Raw genomic sequence first — 16,004 nt, forward strand, 5'->3', positions numbered from 1 at the left:
GTGGGATGGCAAAGCAGAGCCCTGGGGCAACCCAGGGAGGGAAGGGGCAGGGGGACTTCTGTTCATGCAGCCCAGTGAGGTGGCCATTTCTCCCCATGGTCTGCCATAAGAAGTTGGTCACTTCTTGCTGATCAGCAGAGAGGCCATTGCAGCCGTGGGTGCTGTGCAGGTGCCTGTGACAGTGCTGGTACCTGGGTCGCTGGTAGGACAGGAGCAGGCAGCTGGTTTGTGCAAGTGGTCATACTGTCTTCTACCCTCCCTGAGTTTCCTCCAGATGTTTCACAGTGTTGTAGAGGATGAGAAGTTCTGCTTTAGCCCTTCCTTTTCTCTATTGAATGGATTTCTGCTCATAGTTTTGTACTTTTTCTGTTTGTTTCCTTGTATGGGATGGGGTTCTTTCCACTTTCTTGTTCACAACTTCTTCCTCTTTAATATTGTAACTTCCTCTGGTCATAAAATGACTCAAGAAGACAAGGGGCTGTTGGTCCACACACACCATTGGTCCTCACAGTACTCTCAGTCCTCTCAGCTGACCATGGTCCTCAGAGCCACCCTCAGGTGACCCCTGGTCCCCACAGTTCCCTCAGGTGACATCTGTTCACACTGTCCTTCCAGGTGATTCCTGGTGCTCACTTTCCCCCCACATCAGGTGACTGTAGGACTTTGCAGTTCTGTTGTGAGATTGCTTGCAAAAAGTGAATTTCTGAGCAATCCAAACTGCTTCAGTTCCGTGAGAATCATGCTGGTACTTCAGCCTGCAAGGACACACACCTGCTGTTTGTCCGGTAGGCGACGGTCACTCCTTGCAAGTGTTTTCATGAGAACGTCTCAACTGCCTTCCTGATCTCCGGACATGGACTTCAAAACATCGGGATGAGATAATACAAACACTGGACTTGTGAGAGATAGGCTTTTAACCAATTAGAAGTTCTAGGGTGTTGGGGTGAGACCTTTTTAGCCAACAAGATGTACCTCTAACCCTATATAAACTCTGTGCTGTGTGAAATAAAAGGTCTTCACTATAAACTTCATAAGCTTGTTGTTGAAGTCCTTTCTCTCTGTGAAAGTTTGTTTACAGTTCCACCTTGTGTGACCATTGGTGCTCCCAGACCCCAGAGGTAGCAGGTGGTCCTTGCAGTGCCCCCTGAGGTGAAGGCTGTAACCCCCCAGGGCAGAGCTGTGCCTGGGGGACCTGGGGTGGGGTGGACAAGGCTGCAGTGCCCCTGGGTGTGCACTGAGGTGGGTGGGTGGGCAGCAGCACTCAGTGGGCTGGGCTGAGGCACCCAAAGAGCCCCCTGGCAATGCCTGGGTAGGGATGTTCTTATAGGGTGTCATGGGGACTGTGAGCAGAGACTTGCAGACACCTCCCTGGGGTTTGTGAGTGTGTTACTGTTAGGGTGTCTTGGGAGGTCATTCACACAAACCCCTTTCCTCAGGGTTTCTCAGCAGCTGCAGCTGAGGGTTTCATCTGTGTGTCCCAACTCAGCAAGGGCTTGTAGCTGATCAAACCCTCCCCAAGGCCATCCAACGTCTGAGGAAAGGCACATGATCTTAGTTAAATATGAATGTTTTATTTTCATTTTATATGCATGTACATGTCCCACATAGTACACCAGAGTTTCAGTGTTACTCTGCTTTTTCTAAAGCCATTTGTGGCTGGGTTCTGTTAGACTGTGTGGAGCAGTTCCCTCTAAGCACAAATATTTCTGGAACATTAATAATAAAGTCAAGTTCTAAGAAAAAATGACTGGGAAATGACAGTAGAAGTGTACAGGTTTCTGTCTACAGATAAAACTGGTATTGTACCAGAACTGGGAGAAAAAGGCACTGGGCACTGAGGTGCCCCAGAACCCTAGTCAGTGTACTGGCCAGTGCCCCAAGAGGTGATCGTGTATGACAAGTGAGGAGGTCTCAGACTTGCGTCTGTATCTGCTCAGCAAATCCAACGGAGGCAGGAGCTGCCAAGGTTTGTCCCCTGCATCTGTGAGATGACTTAGTGTTGTACTCGGTGCCGAGATTGTTGGGTCCTTTCTGTGCTAAATTTCATATAATTGGATGGAGTTCCTGGACTCTGATTCCTCCATGCGCTGGTGCTTTCTGAAAGGAGAGGGGACAGCTCAGGGATGCTCCCTGGCAGAGACCTTGTGGAAGCACAGACAGCAGCTGGCAGGGCCAAAGCAGGAGCTGTGCTGGGCAGTGCAGAAATGGGCTGGGGCATTTGCTGCCCTGCTGTGCCCCTGGTGCTGTGCGGGGCAGGAGGGCACTCACCTGTGTCTCCAGAGCCAGAGCAGCAGCGTGGCAGCCACGGCCACGGCTGCCAGCAGTGCGGCCACGAGCCCCGTGAGCAGCAGCACTTGGGAGTTGCCTGGGAAAGACAAGGAGAGGCTGCGGTGAAGTGTCCGGCCTTTGCTCCATGGCAGGGGCAGGGCGTCTGAGGGGCCCATGGCGTGGGCAGAGGTGGCACCTACCCCAGGGGATGAGGAGGCTGCGGGTGCCCAGGCTGCGGTGGCGCACGCGGCAGGCGTAGCTGTGGCCGTCCCGGGGGGCCACGGCCAGGATGCTGCGGAGCTGGTAGGTGAGGTCAGCGTTGGGCAGGACGGTGCTGGTGTTGAGCGCTGAGCCCGGAGGCACCTCCTGGCCATCCCTCAGCCAGGCCACACTGATGGGCCGCGGGTAGAAGGCAGTGACGTGGCAAACCAGCAGCAGCTGGTGCGGGCTGGGCGTGCGGGCAAAGACCGTGGCCACGGGCACCTCTGGAGATGGGAGCAAAGGGGTGGGGAGAGCCCTGGTGGGATGTGGCTTGGCCCCAGGGCTTTGGGGTGGCTGTTTCAGGGTCGGGGTGGTCTCACCTTGTCTCTCCAGGGCTGCCCTCCCTCCAGAGCGCAGTACTATCTCGAGGTCATCAACACAGATATAGTTGAAGACAATTTCTGCTATGTCAAAGAAATGGTAGTTCCGGAAGACAGTCTGGATGTACCGGCAAACGACGTTGTCCTGGGAGAGAGTCCAGGTGGCATTGTCTGTGTCAAAGCTGAGGCATTCCTGCCCATTGTAGGCCACAGAGGCAAAGAATCGAGAGGTCCTGTTGGAGTAGAGCTCACAGCCTGCCACGCCTTGAGCCACAAAGGGGTCTGGAGGGGCAGAGAGAAGGGAGAGGCTGCCTGAGAGCCTTGGATTGCCTTCCTGCAGGCATGGCCAGTGTCCCCTTTGCAGCAGCAGCAGTTCCAGATCCTTCCCCATTCCCCAGCTGCTGTTCAGAGAGGGAACGCAGTGAAAACTGGATACTCACAGGGCACATCTCTCTGTTTGGCCACTGCATTGAACATGTATCTGAATAGTTGCAAATTATTCTTGATTAAGGCTTCAAACCTTTCCCAGTCACCAAGGGGCAGGTTCGGGTGCACCCAAGGCTGGTAGAGGTGGATGGACATGTTGTGCTTATCAAGAGAACCAAGTTCAATGTCTTCCAGCAGACCCAGCCCCTCTGAGTCCACAAAGGAGGAGTTTTGGAAGGTACTGGTATGGAGTATCCGGAGAGTGAAGGTCCCTACATGTGACAGAGATTGACAGGGAGGAGATGAGAGTGGGAGGAGAGGAATGGGGAAGGCTGAGGGGCTGAGGGATGAGTCCTTGAGGTTGTAGGGATCTGTGGGCTCCCCCCAGACCCCCTACATTCTTGTCAACCCCAGGTCCCACCCTGTACACCCATCTCAGGTGACTGCATCTCTGCCAAGCAGGGGGTGTGGAGCCAGGAGACAAGGAGGGGTGAGGAAGGAAGTGTCCAGCACAGGTGGGGAGCAGGAAGGCTCTTGGCCATGGAGTCCCAGGGGAGCTTGGGAGCAGGTGTGGATGAGCCAAGGCTCCCACTTACCCTCCATGGTTGCCCATGTCCCAGAGATGAGGAAGAGGTAGAGAAGGAGGAGGAGGATGCAGCAGCGAGGGGACTGCATGGTGCCAGTAGTGAGGCCCAGAGGGTGCAGTGTTGGGTGCAGGAGCAGGAGGAAAAGGCTGTGAGAGATGAGGCTGCAGATGACTCAGGCTGGCTGTGCCTGGGCAGCTCTGCTGGTGTTAATGACCCTGACACCAATTGTGCTGAGGTTTATGGGAGGGCTCTGAGGTTCCTACTTTGGGTGGGCTGGGTCATGCTGAGCGAGGCTGTGAGTGTTGGGGGAATTTGCATGTTCAGGTTGATTGGGAGCATGACCTAAATGCCTGGCTGTGTCTGTCTGAACCCTGCTCTCTTCAGTGGGACATGGGCTTCCTTTTCTCTTTTCTTAGGAGCCTTGAGGACACTTTATCCCCACAGGCACAATTACCTATTTCCATGCAATATGGAAAACATGTTCAGATATGCAGAGGCACAGCAGTAATTTCCCCCCTTTCTCACTTGCTGTGGTGTTTTCTGCAATAATTCAGAGTTGCTGTGGCTTTCACTTGCAGCTGTTCAAAACCTCTCCAAGGCCATCCAACTCCTGAGGAAAGGCACATGATCTTAGTTAAATATGAATGTTTTATTTTCATTTTATACCCATGTGCAGCTCCCACACACTACACCAGAGGTTCAAGGTTGCTCAGCTCTTTCTAAAGCCGTTTGTGGCCAGGTCTTGTTAGACTGTATGGAACAGTTCAGTCTCAGCACAAATATTTCTGGAACATTAACAATAAAGTGAGTTTCTAGGAAAAAATGTACTGGAAAACGACAGTAGAAGTGTACAGTTTTCTGTCTACTCATAAACATGGTATTGTACCAGAACTGGGAGAAATTGGCACTGGGCATTGAGTTGTCCCAGAGCCTGAGGGGGTGCACTGGCCAATGCCACAAGAGGTGATGGTGTGGAACAAGTGAGGAGGTCTCAGACTTGCATCTGTATCTACTCAGCACATCCAAGGGATGCAGGAGCTGCCCAGGTTTGTCCCCTGTTGTGAGTTGAGTTAGTCTTGTAGTCAGTACCCAGAACTTGGCTGAAGCAGAAAAAGGTAGTTCTTGTCCCTGTTAGTGGACAGGTGGTGAGAGAGAACAGAGACTGTTGGCTGTTTTCTGAACTAAGTTTCTTTGCTCAGGATGGAGTTCCTGGACTCTGATTCCTCCATGTGCTGGTGCTTTCTGAAAGGAGAGGGGACAGCTCAGGGATGCTCCCTGGCAGAGACCTTGTGGAAGCACAGACAGCAGCTGGCAAGGCCAAAGCAGGAGCTGTGCTGGGCAGTGCAAAAATGGGCTGGGGCATTTGCTGCCCTGCTGTGCCCCTGGTGCTGTGCGGGGCAGGAGGGCACTCACCTGCGTCTCCAGAGCCAGAGCAGCAGCGTGGCAGCCACGGCCACGGCTGCCAGCAGTGCGGCCACGAGCCCCGTGAGCAGCAGCATTTGGGAGTTGCCTGGGAAAGACAAGGAGAGGCTGCGGTGAAGTGTCCAGGCTTTGCTCCTTGGCAGGGGCAGGGCGTCTGAGGGGCCCATGGCGTGGACAGGGGTGGCACCTACCCCAGGGGATGAGGAGGCTGCGGGTGCCCAGGCTGCGGTGGCGCACGTGGCAGGCGTAGCTGTGGCCGTCCCGGGGGGCCACGGCCAGGACGCTGCGGAGCTGGTAGGTGAGGTCAGCATTGGGCAGGACAGTGCTGGTGTTGAGCAGGTGTGGATGAGCCAAGGCTTCCACTTACCCTCCATGGCTGCCCATATCCCAGAGATGAGGAAGAGGTAGAGCAGGAGGAGGAGGAGGCAGCAGTGAGGGGGCTGCATGGTGCCAGCAGTGAGGCTCAGAGGGTGCAGTGTTTGGTGCAGGAGCAGGAGGAAGAGGCTGTGAGAGATGAGGCTGCTCATGTCTCTGGCTGGCTCTGCCTGGGCAGATCTGCTGGTGTTAATGGCCCTGGCAGCCAATCAGGCTGGCACTGAGGTTTAGGGGAAGGCTCTGAGGTTCCCACTTTGTGTGGGCTGGGGCACCCTGAGCATGGCTGTGAGTGATGGGGAAATTTGCTTGTGAGCAAAGTCACCCCAAGTGCACACAGGAGTGATCCCTCATGGCCAAGGCAGCACCTTGACAATGAGGATGATGTGGGTGAACTGATCCCACCTGACCATGGGCTGCACCCACTGCCCTGATGGGAATGTCTTGTACTGCCCATTGTGCCTGGCATGTCCCACTCTGCACAGAATGCACAGTGCCACCCGCTCTGCACTGCCAGGGGTGTTCACACTGACATGGCACTTTCCCCCATGGCAGGTGAACCCTGTTCCCACCACATGGCTTCATGCCTGGGTGCTCTGTGCCCCCACGCTGTGTGCTGATCCCATGCCCCTTTGGCACCTCTCAGCCTTACCACAGCCAGGCCACACTGATGGGTTGAGGGTACAGAAGCTGTTGATGTAGCTGAGCTGCAGGAGCAGAGCTGGGCCAGGCTTGCAGGCAAAGACCATGGCCCTGCCCAGCTCTGTGGGATGAGAGTGATGGAGAAGAGCTACTGGGGATATTCCCTGGCCCTGGGCACTACTGGCCTGATGCTGGGGAAGGGAGTCCCCAGGCTGAGGTGATGAGCAGTTCCAGTGTGAGGCACAGTTGTGGGGTCAGGGATGGGAGCAGGCAGAGGTGGAGGAAGCAGCTCCTCCAGGAGCTCCTTTTGGGGTGCAGCAGTGACTGGGCTGGAGCAGCTGTAGTGTGTTGGTGGCCAAGTGAAGTGATGGGCTGCAGGGCCTGGAAGGGACCCTTTCCCATTGACAGTCATCAGAGTCCTGGAGCAGTGGCACTTGGCCAGATAGGATCCTCAAGCTGGGATGGGCATGGCACTATGGTACCCCTACCCTGATGCCCATTCCAGGGAGATGCAGTGGATGAAAAGTCAGCTTCCCCCTTTCTATGGAGCTTTATCCACGTCATGGGACCTGAGAGCTGTTTCTCTGTTTCCCTTCACCCGAGTGTTTGCGAGTCCCAACTCTGCCCTAAACACCCCCAGGAGAGGGCCTGGGGCTGCCCTGCAGCCTGGCACTGCCCTTTCCTTCTCACCAGCTTTGGTAGGGATCCCTGTCTCCCTGCCCAAGAGTGGCCTGTGCATGGGAACAGGAAGGGAGGGAGCCATCCCCCTGCTCTGTCCCCGCTGGCACCATTGTCCAGTGCTGGGGGATAATGGGGTGACCAGAGCCACTCTCAGCCCCACAGTCTCTGACACACCAACTGCTTCTCCCTTACCTGCGTTTTCTCTTCCCCTTTTTCTGGTTGGTGTCTGGGGTGAGGGCAGAGTTGAAACCACAGCTGAGGGGAAGTCTGGGGTGGGTTGCCCTGACAACAACCAAACACAACTAGGGCCAAGGTGTGTGACCACCTTTGGATGAGACTCTTCCAAGCACAATTGGGACCAGGTGTCAGTGCTCCAGGTCTCCATGTTTGTTGTCTCCAGCTGTAGGGACAAGGGGAAGGTACATATGGGGCTACTGCAGCCTGAGGTCGAGTACCCTGTGACAGTGAGTCAGACATGGGGACCCAAGGACACCAAACCCCTTTCCTTCAGTGGAATTGTCCCAGAGAGAAGTAGGAATGCTGTGGTGGCCTGATAGGCCCATAAATGAACCAACTTCCCCAGCAGCATCACACAGGGGATGTGCAGCCATTTAATCAGAAAGTCCACATGCCTTCTATTAGAGCCACCAGTGCTGGGCCCAGAGGAGAGTGTTTGGGCAGTGGGATGGCAAAGCAGAACCCTGGGGCAGCCCAGTGAGGGAAGGGGCAGGGGGACTTGTGTCCCTGCAGTTCTGTGAGGTGGCCATTTTTCCCCATGGTCCTGCCTTAGTTAACTGTTGCAGCCCTGATTCAGGTGGGTCTGAAGGACCACATTACAGGTTTCGTTTTCACCTTAAAAGGACATGTTTCCAGCCTCAACCAATTGGAGTCAGACCACCGCACCTGGGGCGGGGTCACTTGAGGTCATATATAACTGTGTTTTTGAATAAACTTGGGATTTGCTTGAACATCACATTGGTGTGTTCAGTCTCCTCTAGGCATGGTTGCAACAATTGGTAGGACCTCGACGTGAGTTGAGGACATGGAAGCCACCTGCAGACCTTCCTAGAACCTTAAGAAGTGGCCCCTGAGAGCTGCTATGCCCCAGTTTTTTGGGTGCTTTGTGGAGAAGCCTCTGAGAGCTTCTGTCTCCCGTAAACTTGGGAGTTTTGTGTAGTGGCCTTGAGAGCTGCTGGAAGAACGTGGACTGAAGGAACCACGACCTTCGAACCGGTGAGTTAAAGAAACATGGGAAATTCCAACTCGACTAAAACGAACTTATTGCTTGATAAATTTGAAAAACTAGCTCGTGTTACAAAAACAAACATCGAAAGACAAGCATTACAGGAATTTTTGGATTGGTGTTTCATTCGAAGGCACCTAACAGATGCCAATTCCACGCTTTCCATAGAAGTGTGTGATAAAATTGGAGCAGATTTGTGGAATTTAGTGCAAACTGCACCCGACGAATTTTTACAGCTCGTTCCGTCATATGCAGCTGTAAGGAAAATGCTGTTAGAGGTAGAATGAGCCTGTAAAAACCTCGATCTACCGGAGAGAAGGGAAAAAAGTCTGTTTCTGCAGGGCGATTTTTCCCCTTAACATCCTTCTGCACCGCCGTGGGCACCGCCGCTCGCAGAAACGCCACCGCGGTACCCACACGCGGCACCGCCCGCTCCCGCTCCGGAAAACCCGACAGAATCACAGCAACCATGGAATCAAAGCTTTTCCACGCCGTTCGTCGCCGCGAAAAGCCAAGAAGTCGCCTCTGTACAGCGAATGAGACCACCGGCTGCCGCTGTAGAAGCGGCCGGATCTCAGCAGCAACCTTGGAACCCCACGAGACACGCCGCAGGAAACCAAACCGTGAGTGAGTTTTATTTAAATCCTAACTCCGAGAAGGCGCGATGGGGAATGCCCTCAGCCGAGAAAGACATGTGGAGGGGGGGACAAACCCCATGGAGTTTCTCTCCCCCTGCCCATCCACCTTCGGCGCCGCCAACGCCGCCGCTGCCGCCAATGCCCTGCGGGTACCTCGGGGCTGGGGTCGCCCCGCCGCTGCGCTCCCCGCCGCCCCACGGGTTCGCTCCGTTGCGGCAGGAGGCTGCCGCGGCAGACATTCCAGCAGGGCTACAGCCGCCCGGCATAACCGCGTGGCCAGGAAAACAAAGAGACCACGTGCTGGCAAAGCCCGCGAAATCAAACAAAGGAACGGCGCGCCCTGACCACGAGGCGCCAGGACCGCCCAACCTCCCTTCCTACTGCATGCAAATCACAGCGCATGCGCCAGGCGCGGGTCCGCCGCAGCCTGCAGGGGCCGGGGTCAGCTCCGAATTCGCCCGCTCCGGAGGCGAATCAGTTCCCGCGCCACCCCCACCACCTCCTGCGTGGATGGATACGCCCATTGACTGCGTCATGGAGAGGGGAGAGACTCCTCCCCAGTGGAGCGGAGCCCGCGGAGCTCCCCCTGAAAGTTCCCTTCACTGCGTGCCATCCACAGAGCAAGTGCCCCGAGAGCGAGTTCCCACAGCGCCAGTCGCGCAGGACACAAGCACTGCAGCACCAGCGGGGACTCCCTCCCCAATAGCCGTGCGCTGCCCGCAGCTGCCAACACCGGCACTGGAACCCCCCGCGCCGGTAGAGACTGCCCCTGCGCCGGCAACCTGGTACATGCAGCCTTCATCACCGACAGCCACACCCACCAGCTGTATCCCAGAATGGAGAGCAACAGACAAAGAAGCCTCTGTTTGGGACATGCTGGGAGGAGCTAGGAATCACGATGTAGTAAAAAAGGGATTTGAAAGATCCAAAAATGCTGCTTTAGCTGTCTTTTCTAACCTTCCTAGAACAGGGAAGCCTCTGGTAACTCAAAAGACCATTTCAGAAGCCTTCACAGCTATGGTGAAGCCAGATGAAAAGCATCTAGCCACCATAATTCAAAGGGTAGTTAAATCCAGAGAGTATCTAAGTGTATCTCTTGCATTTGTAACTTGTCTTGTTGCTGTTACTAATCAAAATGTATGGATAATGCTTTCTCAACAGGCAAATCTAAAAAATTTCTGCTCAGATAACATGGTTAAAGCAGGAGAACCAAACAAAGTGTGCCTTATAGGAATGCCTTATCATAACATCAAAGATTTCATTCCTTTTGGTATTGAGGAAGCAAAAGTGTCCTGCAGTGGTACTGGAGAAACCATAGCAGACATCATATGGCAATTGAATACTTCCTTAGAGAGAGATCCACAAGAGCTAAAGTTAGTAGGAGCTCTCCCTGGAAATGAGTCATGTGTTGAATTTCACCCTGTGCATTCCAGTGTATCAGAATGGTCAAACAAACACTGGTCACAGCAATATTTTCCTGTGGGAAGCAGAGATGTCACTCCTCATAATAAGAGTTACACCAATAGCAGTTGGTGTTGGAATGTTATTGGTTCACAAAATACAAGTTACCCCAAAACAAGATTGGTTCACACAAAAGGTAACCAAAGAAGAGCGCTGCCTCCTGGATATTTCTTAATTTGTGGTAATAGAGCATGGCCTGGAATACCTGCCCAGGCAAAAAGTGGACCTTGTTACTTAGGCCAGCTGACCAAATTTACACAATCAATACAAGAGCATGTTAAGTGGTCTAGTCCTCAAGCTGAGGAAAACACCATAGAACATTGGAGTGATACAAGAAATTTGCTAGCAGCAGTTTTTTCCCCAGTTGGTGTAGACAGAGCATTATGTTTAGTGCAAATGCTTAACTACTGGGTGCAAGAGCAACTAAACATCATTGCCAAAATGCTTAATGATTTCTTAACAGATGCTGATAGGATAGAACAAGCAGTACTACAAAACAGAGAAGCCCTGAGATTCTTGTTAAAGATTCATGGTTACCAATGTGATGAGTTTAAAGGAATATGTTCCACAGAACTAAGCAAACACTCCAAAGAAGCACAAGCAGTGAAAAACAATCCTGACAAGCTAACAGTTGACATTTCTCCTTTAAAGAAATGGGTTCATTCCCTAAGCCTAATAACCTGGCAAGAAGCAGCACTGATTCAAGGAGTATTGATCCTAGTTGTTATTATGATTTGTTTGATTGTTCTTATTTGCAGGACTAGTCATTAACTGTCCAATCAAACAAGAACAGTCCAGTTCAAGTTAGCATGTTGTTTAGCCTGTATTTTGAAATTCTGTTAACTTTCAGTTAAAGTGCAGTTCTGAGCTTATTGCACTGCCAAGTTGCCCAGCAGGCTGCAGGGGTAAGGATACCTGCCCCCCTAAGCTGCTGAACATTTTCTAGAGAGCATAAGATCATCAGTACTTAGTCTCTTTCAGTGTTGGTTATGTTTAGCCTTTGTGAATTTTCTCTGTGAATTCACACTTGTTTGCTGCTTTACCAGGAGTGTATAAGGACTAAAAATCAAAGCTTCATTCTCAAACCTCTGTGATGGCCACACAGAAGTTCTGAGAATGGACCTTGAACATAAGGAGATTTAGTTCAGCTGGACTGAACTTGCTTCTTTGCTAAGTTAAGTCACTCTGCACTCTTGGACACTATGCACAGAATTTAATAAAATTTGTAGTTTGTTTACAGTGGTCTGTGTGGTGACGACTGCACAGGAAGGACCACAATTTCACGCGTGAAAGAAAAGTTTCTTGTTTTGCACTAGTTGTAAGTTTGCAAATTCCAAACATACATGTCTTAGTCATGTATTAGTTTGTGTTAGTTTACAAAGGTTACTGTACCTCCTTCCAAAAGTCTATTTTGAAAAGAGAGGGGGAGGCAGGGATGTGTAACCTGCAAATACCCTGTTAAGTCTTGAAGTAGCAAAATTTAAGATTTTCAAAATGTTATTTCTCAATTTTCAAAATTTTCAGCCTTTCTGTTCAAGTTGCAATATGCATGATGTGTATTCTGTTGTTTGCATTTTTGCTTTGTTCTTTGAAACAAAAGGGGGAGATGTTGCAGCCCGATTCAGGTGGGTCTGGAGTGACCACCTTACAAGTTTCGTTTTCCCCTTAAAAGGACATGTTTCCAGCCTCAACCAATTGGAGTCAGACCACCGCACCTGGGGCGGGGTCACTTGAGGTCATATAAACCTGTGTTTTTGAATAAACTTGGGATTTGCTTTACATCACATTGGTGTGTGCAGTCCTCAACTAGGCATTGGCAGCGACACATGCCTATCCTTCATTTCTGTTCTTAAAATGCAGGGTACTGATGACAATAAAGAGATGGATTCACAAGCAGCTGTAAGAGTGTGAAAGATTTTCAAAGAGAGAAAGGAGGGCTATTTTAGGAACAAATATAATGAGAGGTGGCACGTATTCTCTGCATAACAAGAAACCCCTGATATGGACAAAAAGTAAGAAATTGTGAGTAAGTCTCAAAGTTATTCAGAGTTACAAAAATGCACAGGTAAAAGTTCAGTTAAGTGTTCAGTGGAGTTGTACACCTTCACTTTCTTCTCAGAATGCTTATTCTTCCCCAAGTTTCTGGTTTCGAAAAGAAATTAAAAAAATTCCTAGCCCATCCTGAAGAATGTAGATAGAAAATTGACAAAGCCTGTATTGTAATTCCCTTTCCCAGATTAATTTCATAGGCCTTGCAAAAAATGAGTAAGCATTTTCAGTTGGATCGGAACATTTACTTTGCCCAAATTCCATCCCTCTGAGCAGCCTTTGTTGCAGATTCTGGTTTCACAAGTTCTCTCTTTTATAGAGAAAGGAAAGGAAAAGTTCATAGGGAAGGCAGGAAAGCTGTGTAATCCTACAATATTACATGTTTTTATCATTGCACTCTTTGCTAGAATTTTGACATATAGAAACTGCTTTTTAAAGAAGAGAGAATGGAGTTCTACAGAACCGAACAGTATATTGCAAAATGTCGTATATTTGCATCTCATGAGGGGTTGGTACAGGTGGAATAAATGTTGGAAGTGAGTCATCTTACTGCTTAGTCTTCTTTATTGTTCTTTACTGTTCCTTATTGTTAATTCATGTTCAGTATTTGTGTTTGAATAAAGTGCTTTTTCACAATCCAGAATTTCTAGTGCTTTGCTCCTGTTTCTATTAGTACTTAAATTTATGTCCAAAATTCCATCTATTATTTTGTACTGCAGATGTGAGCTACACTCACAACAGGCCATCTCCATTAAAGCATCCCTGAGTTGTATAACACTTTTAATAAAATTGCTCTTACTTTCAATAAAGAAATAATCAGTTGTTCAACCAAATTCCATGGGAAGACAGCTGCTTTCTCATTGAATGGTCTCCAGCAGTAACACAGGAACTGAAGGGCTGGCTTGGTGTTGGATGGAATGCAGTAGCAGCTGTGAGGTGAAAGTAGAATGACCCATAGGTAATGCAGCTTTCTCTGAAGAATCAAAGGAGCACAGAAAATTCTTTCCATGCTCCATCCTTCTCCCTATTCAAGTGCATGGTGCAGATTCTCTCACGAATGGGCATCTGCAAAAGGCGCTGTCAAGGGACATGGTTATTGCCGGCAAGAAACCTGCATAATGAGCATCTTCCTGCACATGGATTAGTACAGCATTAGAACCTTTGTGTTCAATGACCAAAAAGATAAGCAACCAGATGAAAAGTCTGCTCTAGTCAATGCAAATCTGAAAAATTTCAGTATATATCAAAGGAACTATTTCATTTATTTCTGTTTTATTCAAATATTGAAAACTCTGCAACACAGTGTTCTGTACTAAGGCTTTGTAAATTAGTGTTTATTAATAAAAATTGAGTGTATGTCTTAGTCATCCAAAATAGAACAATGCAGAAATCTGAGTTTTATGTTAGATACCTTTCCATTATTAGTTTTTCCAGATGTATAAAGGAACCTCCCAAATCAAGGGTAAGTAGAAATTCAAAATCCTCATTTTTTTATCAAAAGGGTAATCTGAAAATGGCATTTGTGCAAAATGTTTTCTCTCCCCAAAACCATAGCAATGCATAGCTCTTGACTACATTTTTAATCCAGTGCAATGAAAGCAATCGTGGCCAGCCAGAGCAGCAAAGCTATAAAGTCACAGATGAGTATTTACAAAAGGGCATCTTCAATCCATGTGACACTGTAACTGCCATCATCAGTGATGAGCAACAGCAAAATCTTGTACTTACATTAAAAACATCTAGTATTTGTAGAATAAAGTTTAAATGTTCACATAAATTTTTTAAAAAAAATGTACTGTTTACATTGTTGCTTGAAATTAACCGTTGTTTCTGATAAAACTGTAATTAAAAGTTGTGCTCGCAGAAAACAGCAAACGTAGTAGGCATTTTTAATAATTTGTGATAAATGTTAGGAAAATAATTACTGTTGTTTGAAAGTAAACCAAAACCACATACATTTCTTTGGCCTTTGTAAGAAACAGTGGGAGAAGGGAAGTAGCATTGCTTTATTCTGTAATGCCTCAACACCAAGCACACAACCCTGAGCAGTCCTGAAATACCTTCTGCACTAGCTATAAGAAATTTATTCCTCCTGTGTGCTAATCTCGCTTTGTTCATGTGCCTGCGTTAGGGACGTCTCTTGTGCATGCAGAGAGGGATGCACAAGCAAAACCTGAAGGCTGAACTTACAGGTTTCAGTAGCAATGAAAAAATCTGGATATAATGTCCCAGTATCTTTGCCAGCCTGCCTTACCAACCTCCTTAAAACCAATGCTTTATTTAGTATGAAGTTACATAAGAGAATGTCATGTTGGTAAAATTACAAAGGAAAGTCAGAGTTTGCTTGCTGGCTCACCTAGAGCACTGTTCTGCCTTTGACATTTTGACCATTACTAGTATCTTTAGAAGCAGGTGAAAAGTACGTGAAGCAAATGAAAAAAATACTGCAAATTATTTCCAGTCACTACAGACCGGAATTATTTTTAAAGTGGTGATTGACTGATGGAAGTTTCTGTACTCTCCTGAGTGATCCAGAAATAAATCCACTGAACAACCCCATTTTGTCTCTTTCTTCCTTTTTTTTTTTTTTTTTTTTTTTTATTCTAGGCCACGATATCAAAAGGTGCATTTCGGTACAATGGAGGCATTGGAGACATTGGTGTTCAGATACTGATCATTCAGTAGTTTGTTTCAGTTCATAGAAGTGTGAGTTATAGGGAGTTTCCTCAGCAGATTTCCCCCCCCCATATATCCTCTGACCAAGCCTGAATGTTTTCCAGAATGGCAATATGAATTTTGGGGTTCTCAGCTTTCACAAATTTCACAAAACCTGTGACAAACTGCCTTTGGTCTGTCCCATTTAAAGTCTCCCTCTAAGGCTTGCTGACATTTATGTGGAGGTTGGCAGCTTGGAAGTGGTGTGCCTGGAGGAGCAGCATCCCTGTAACATGAGTGGTCAATTCAGTCAAGGCAAGAGTCCAGCCTGACTTCCAAAGGTTGCTCTGTGATCTGAAGGCTGATTTGGGTGGGATTCAAAGCAGGATACAGACAGCTACTCTTATCCAGGCAGTTCCCTGTGGGGAAGTGGCAATTCAGGTGGGCATCCAGCCAGTTCCCCCACAACTATCAAGACACTCTTCCAAGGAACATGCTGGTTCTGCCTCCCAGGTGTGCACACTCAGAAGGGACTTTGTCCAGATGGCCAAGGAAGGGGTTTCCCCCAAGCTGTTGCAGTGGCCCCATAGCACAGTGCCCCTGTTTATTTGAACAAAGGTGCAGATGTTGTTGTGGCAGCCTCCTGCCTCACCAGCCTGTCATCCTGGATCAAGGCAGACACATCCTGGACAAGGAGGCTGAGCTCCCCAGGAGGGCACTGGTTGTCTGCAAACGAGAAACAGCTCCTTGGTGGGTACAGCTCCTGCCTGGAGCACATCCCAGGGCTGTGGACCATCTAAAGTGTGGGAGATGGCAGGCGAGGGCAGGGCATGTGAGCCACTTTGTGCCGGAAGGAAAAGGCACAAGAGAGTGGTGGGGGTGGAGGAACAGTTGTTGGAAGGGAACTTTGCTGGGTTCCTCAGTTTGTGACATCACCAGAGTGGCAACCAGGACAATACCAAGCAAACATTCTGTGCAG

At 49.4% G+C, this 16,004-nt stretch overlaps 1 protein-coding gene across 2 annotated transcripts; it reads right to left on the bottom strand.

Moving 5' to 3' along the window:
• Nucleotides 1-1,566: 1,566 nt before the first annotated feature.
• Nucleotides 1,567-4,071, bottom strand: LOC139669296 (T-cell surface glycoprotein CD1b-3-like). Of its 2 annotated transcripts, XM_071549745.1 has the most exons (6): nucleotides 3,872-4,071; nucleotides 3,290-3,547; nucleotides 2,850-3,131; nucleotides 2,469-2,753; nucleotides 2,269-2,365; nucleotides 1,567-2,097 (listed from the first exon to the last, which is right to left on the bottom strand). In XM_071549745.1, exons 1-6 carry the CDS (start codon nucleotides 3,948-3,950, stop codon nucleotides 2,037-2,039), a joined length of 1,062 nt encoding a protein of 353 aa, XP_071405846.1. In that variant the 5' UTR covers nucleotides 3,951-4,071; the 3' UTR covers nucleotides 1,567-2,036. The 2 variants fall into 2 exon arrangements, with proteins under 2 accessions (XP_071405846.1, XP_071405847.1); XM_071549746.1 differs by lacking the exon at nucleotides 3,290-3,547.
• Nucleotides 4,072-16,004: the final 11,933 nt, after the last annotated feature.

Source organism: Pithys albifrons, chromosome 3 (genome assembly GCF_047495875.1).
Source record: "Pithys albifrons albifrons isolate INPA30051 chromosome 3, PitAlb_v1, whole genome shotgun sequence".
Classification (NCBI taxonomy): Eukaryota; Metazoa; Chordata; class Aves; order Passeriformes; family Thamnophilidae; genus Pithys; species Pithys albifrons.

Bases quoted from the DNA above. Each gene is read 5' to 3' on its own strand.
- LOC139669296 (XM_071549745.1), bottom strand. From the start codon at position 3,950: ATGCAGTCCCCTCGCTGCTGCATCCTCCTCCTCCTTCTCTACCTCTTC. The intron at 3,132-3,289 runs GTGAGTATCCAG...CTGCCCCTCCAG, and splicing joins CAAACAGAGAGATGTGCCCT to ACCCCTTTGTGGCTCAAGGC. The intron at 2,366-2,468 runs GTAGGTGCCACC...TGTCTTTCCCAG, and splicing joins CAGCCTCCTCATCCCCTGGG to GCAACTCCCAAGTGCTGCTG.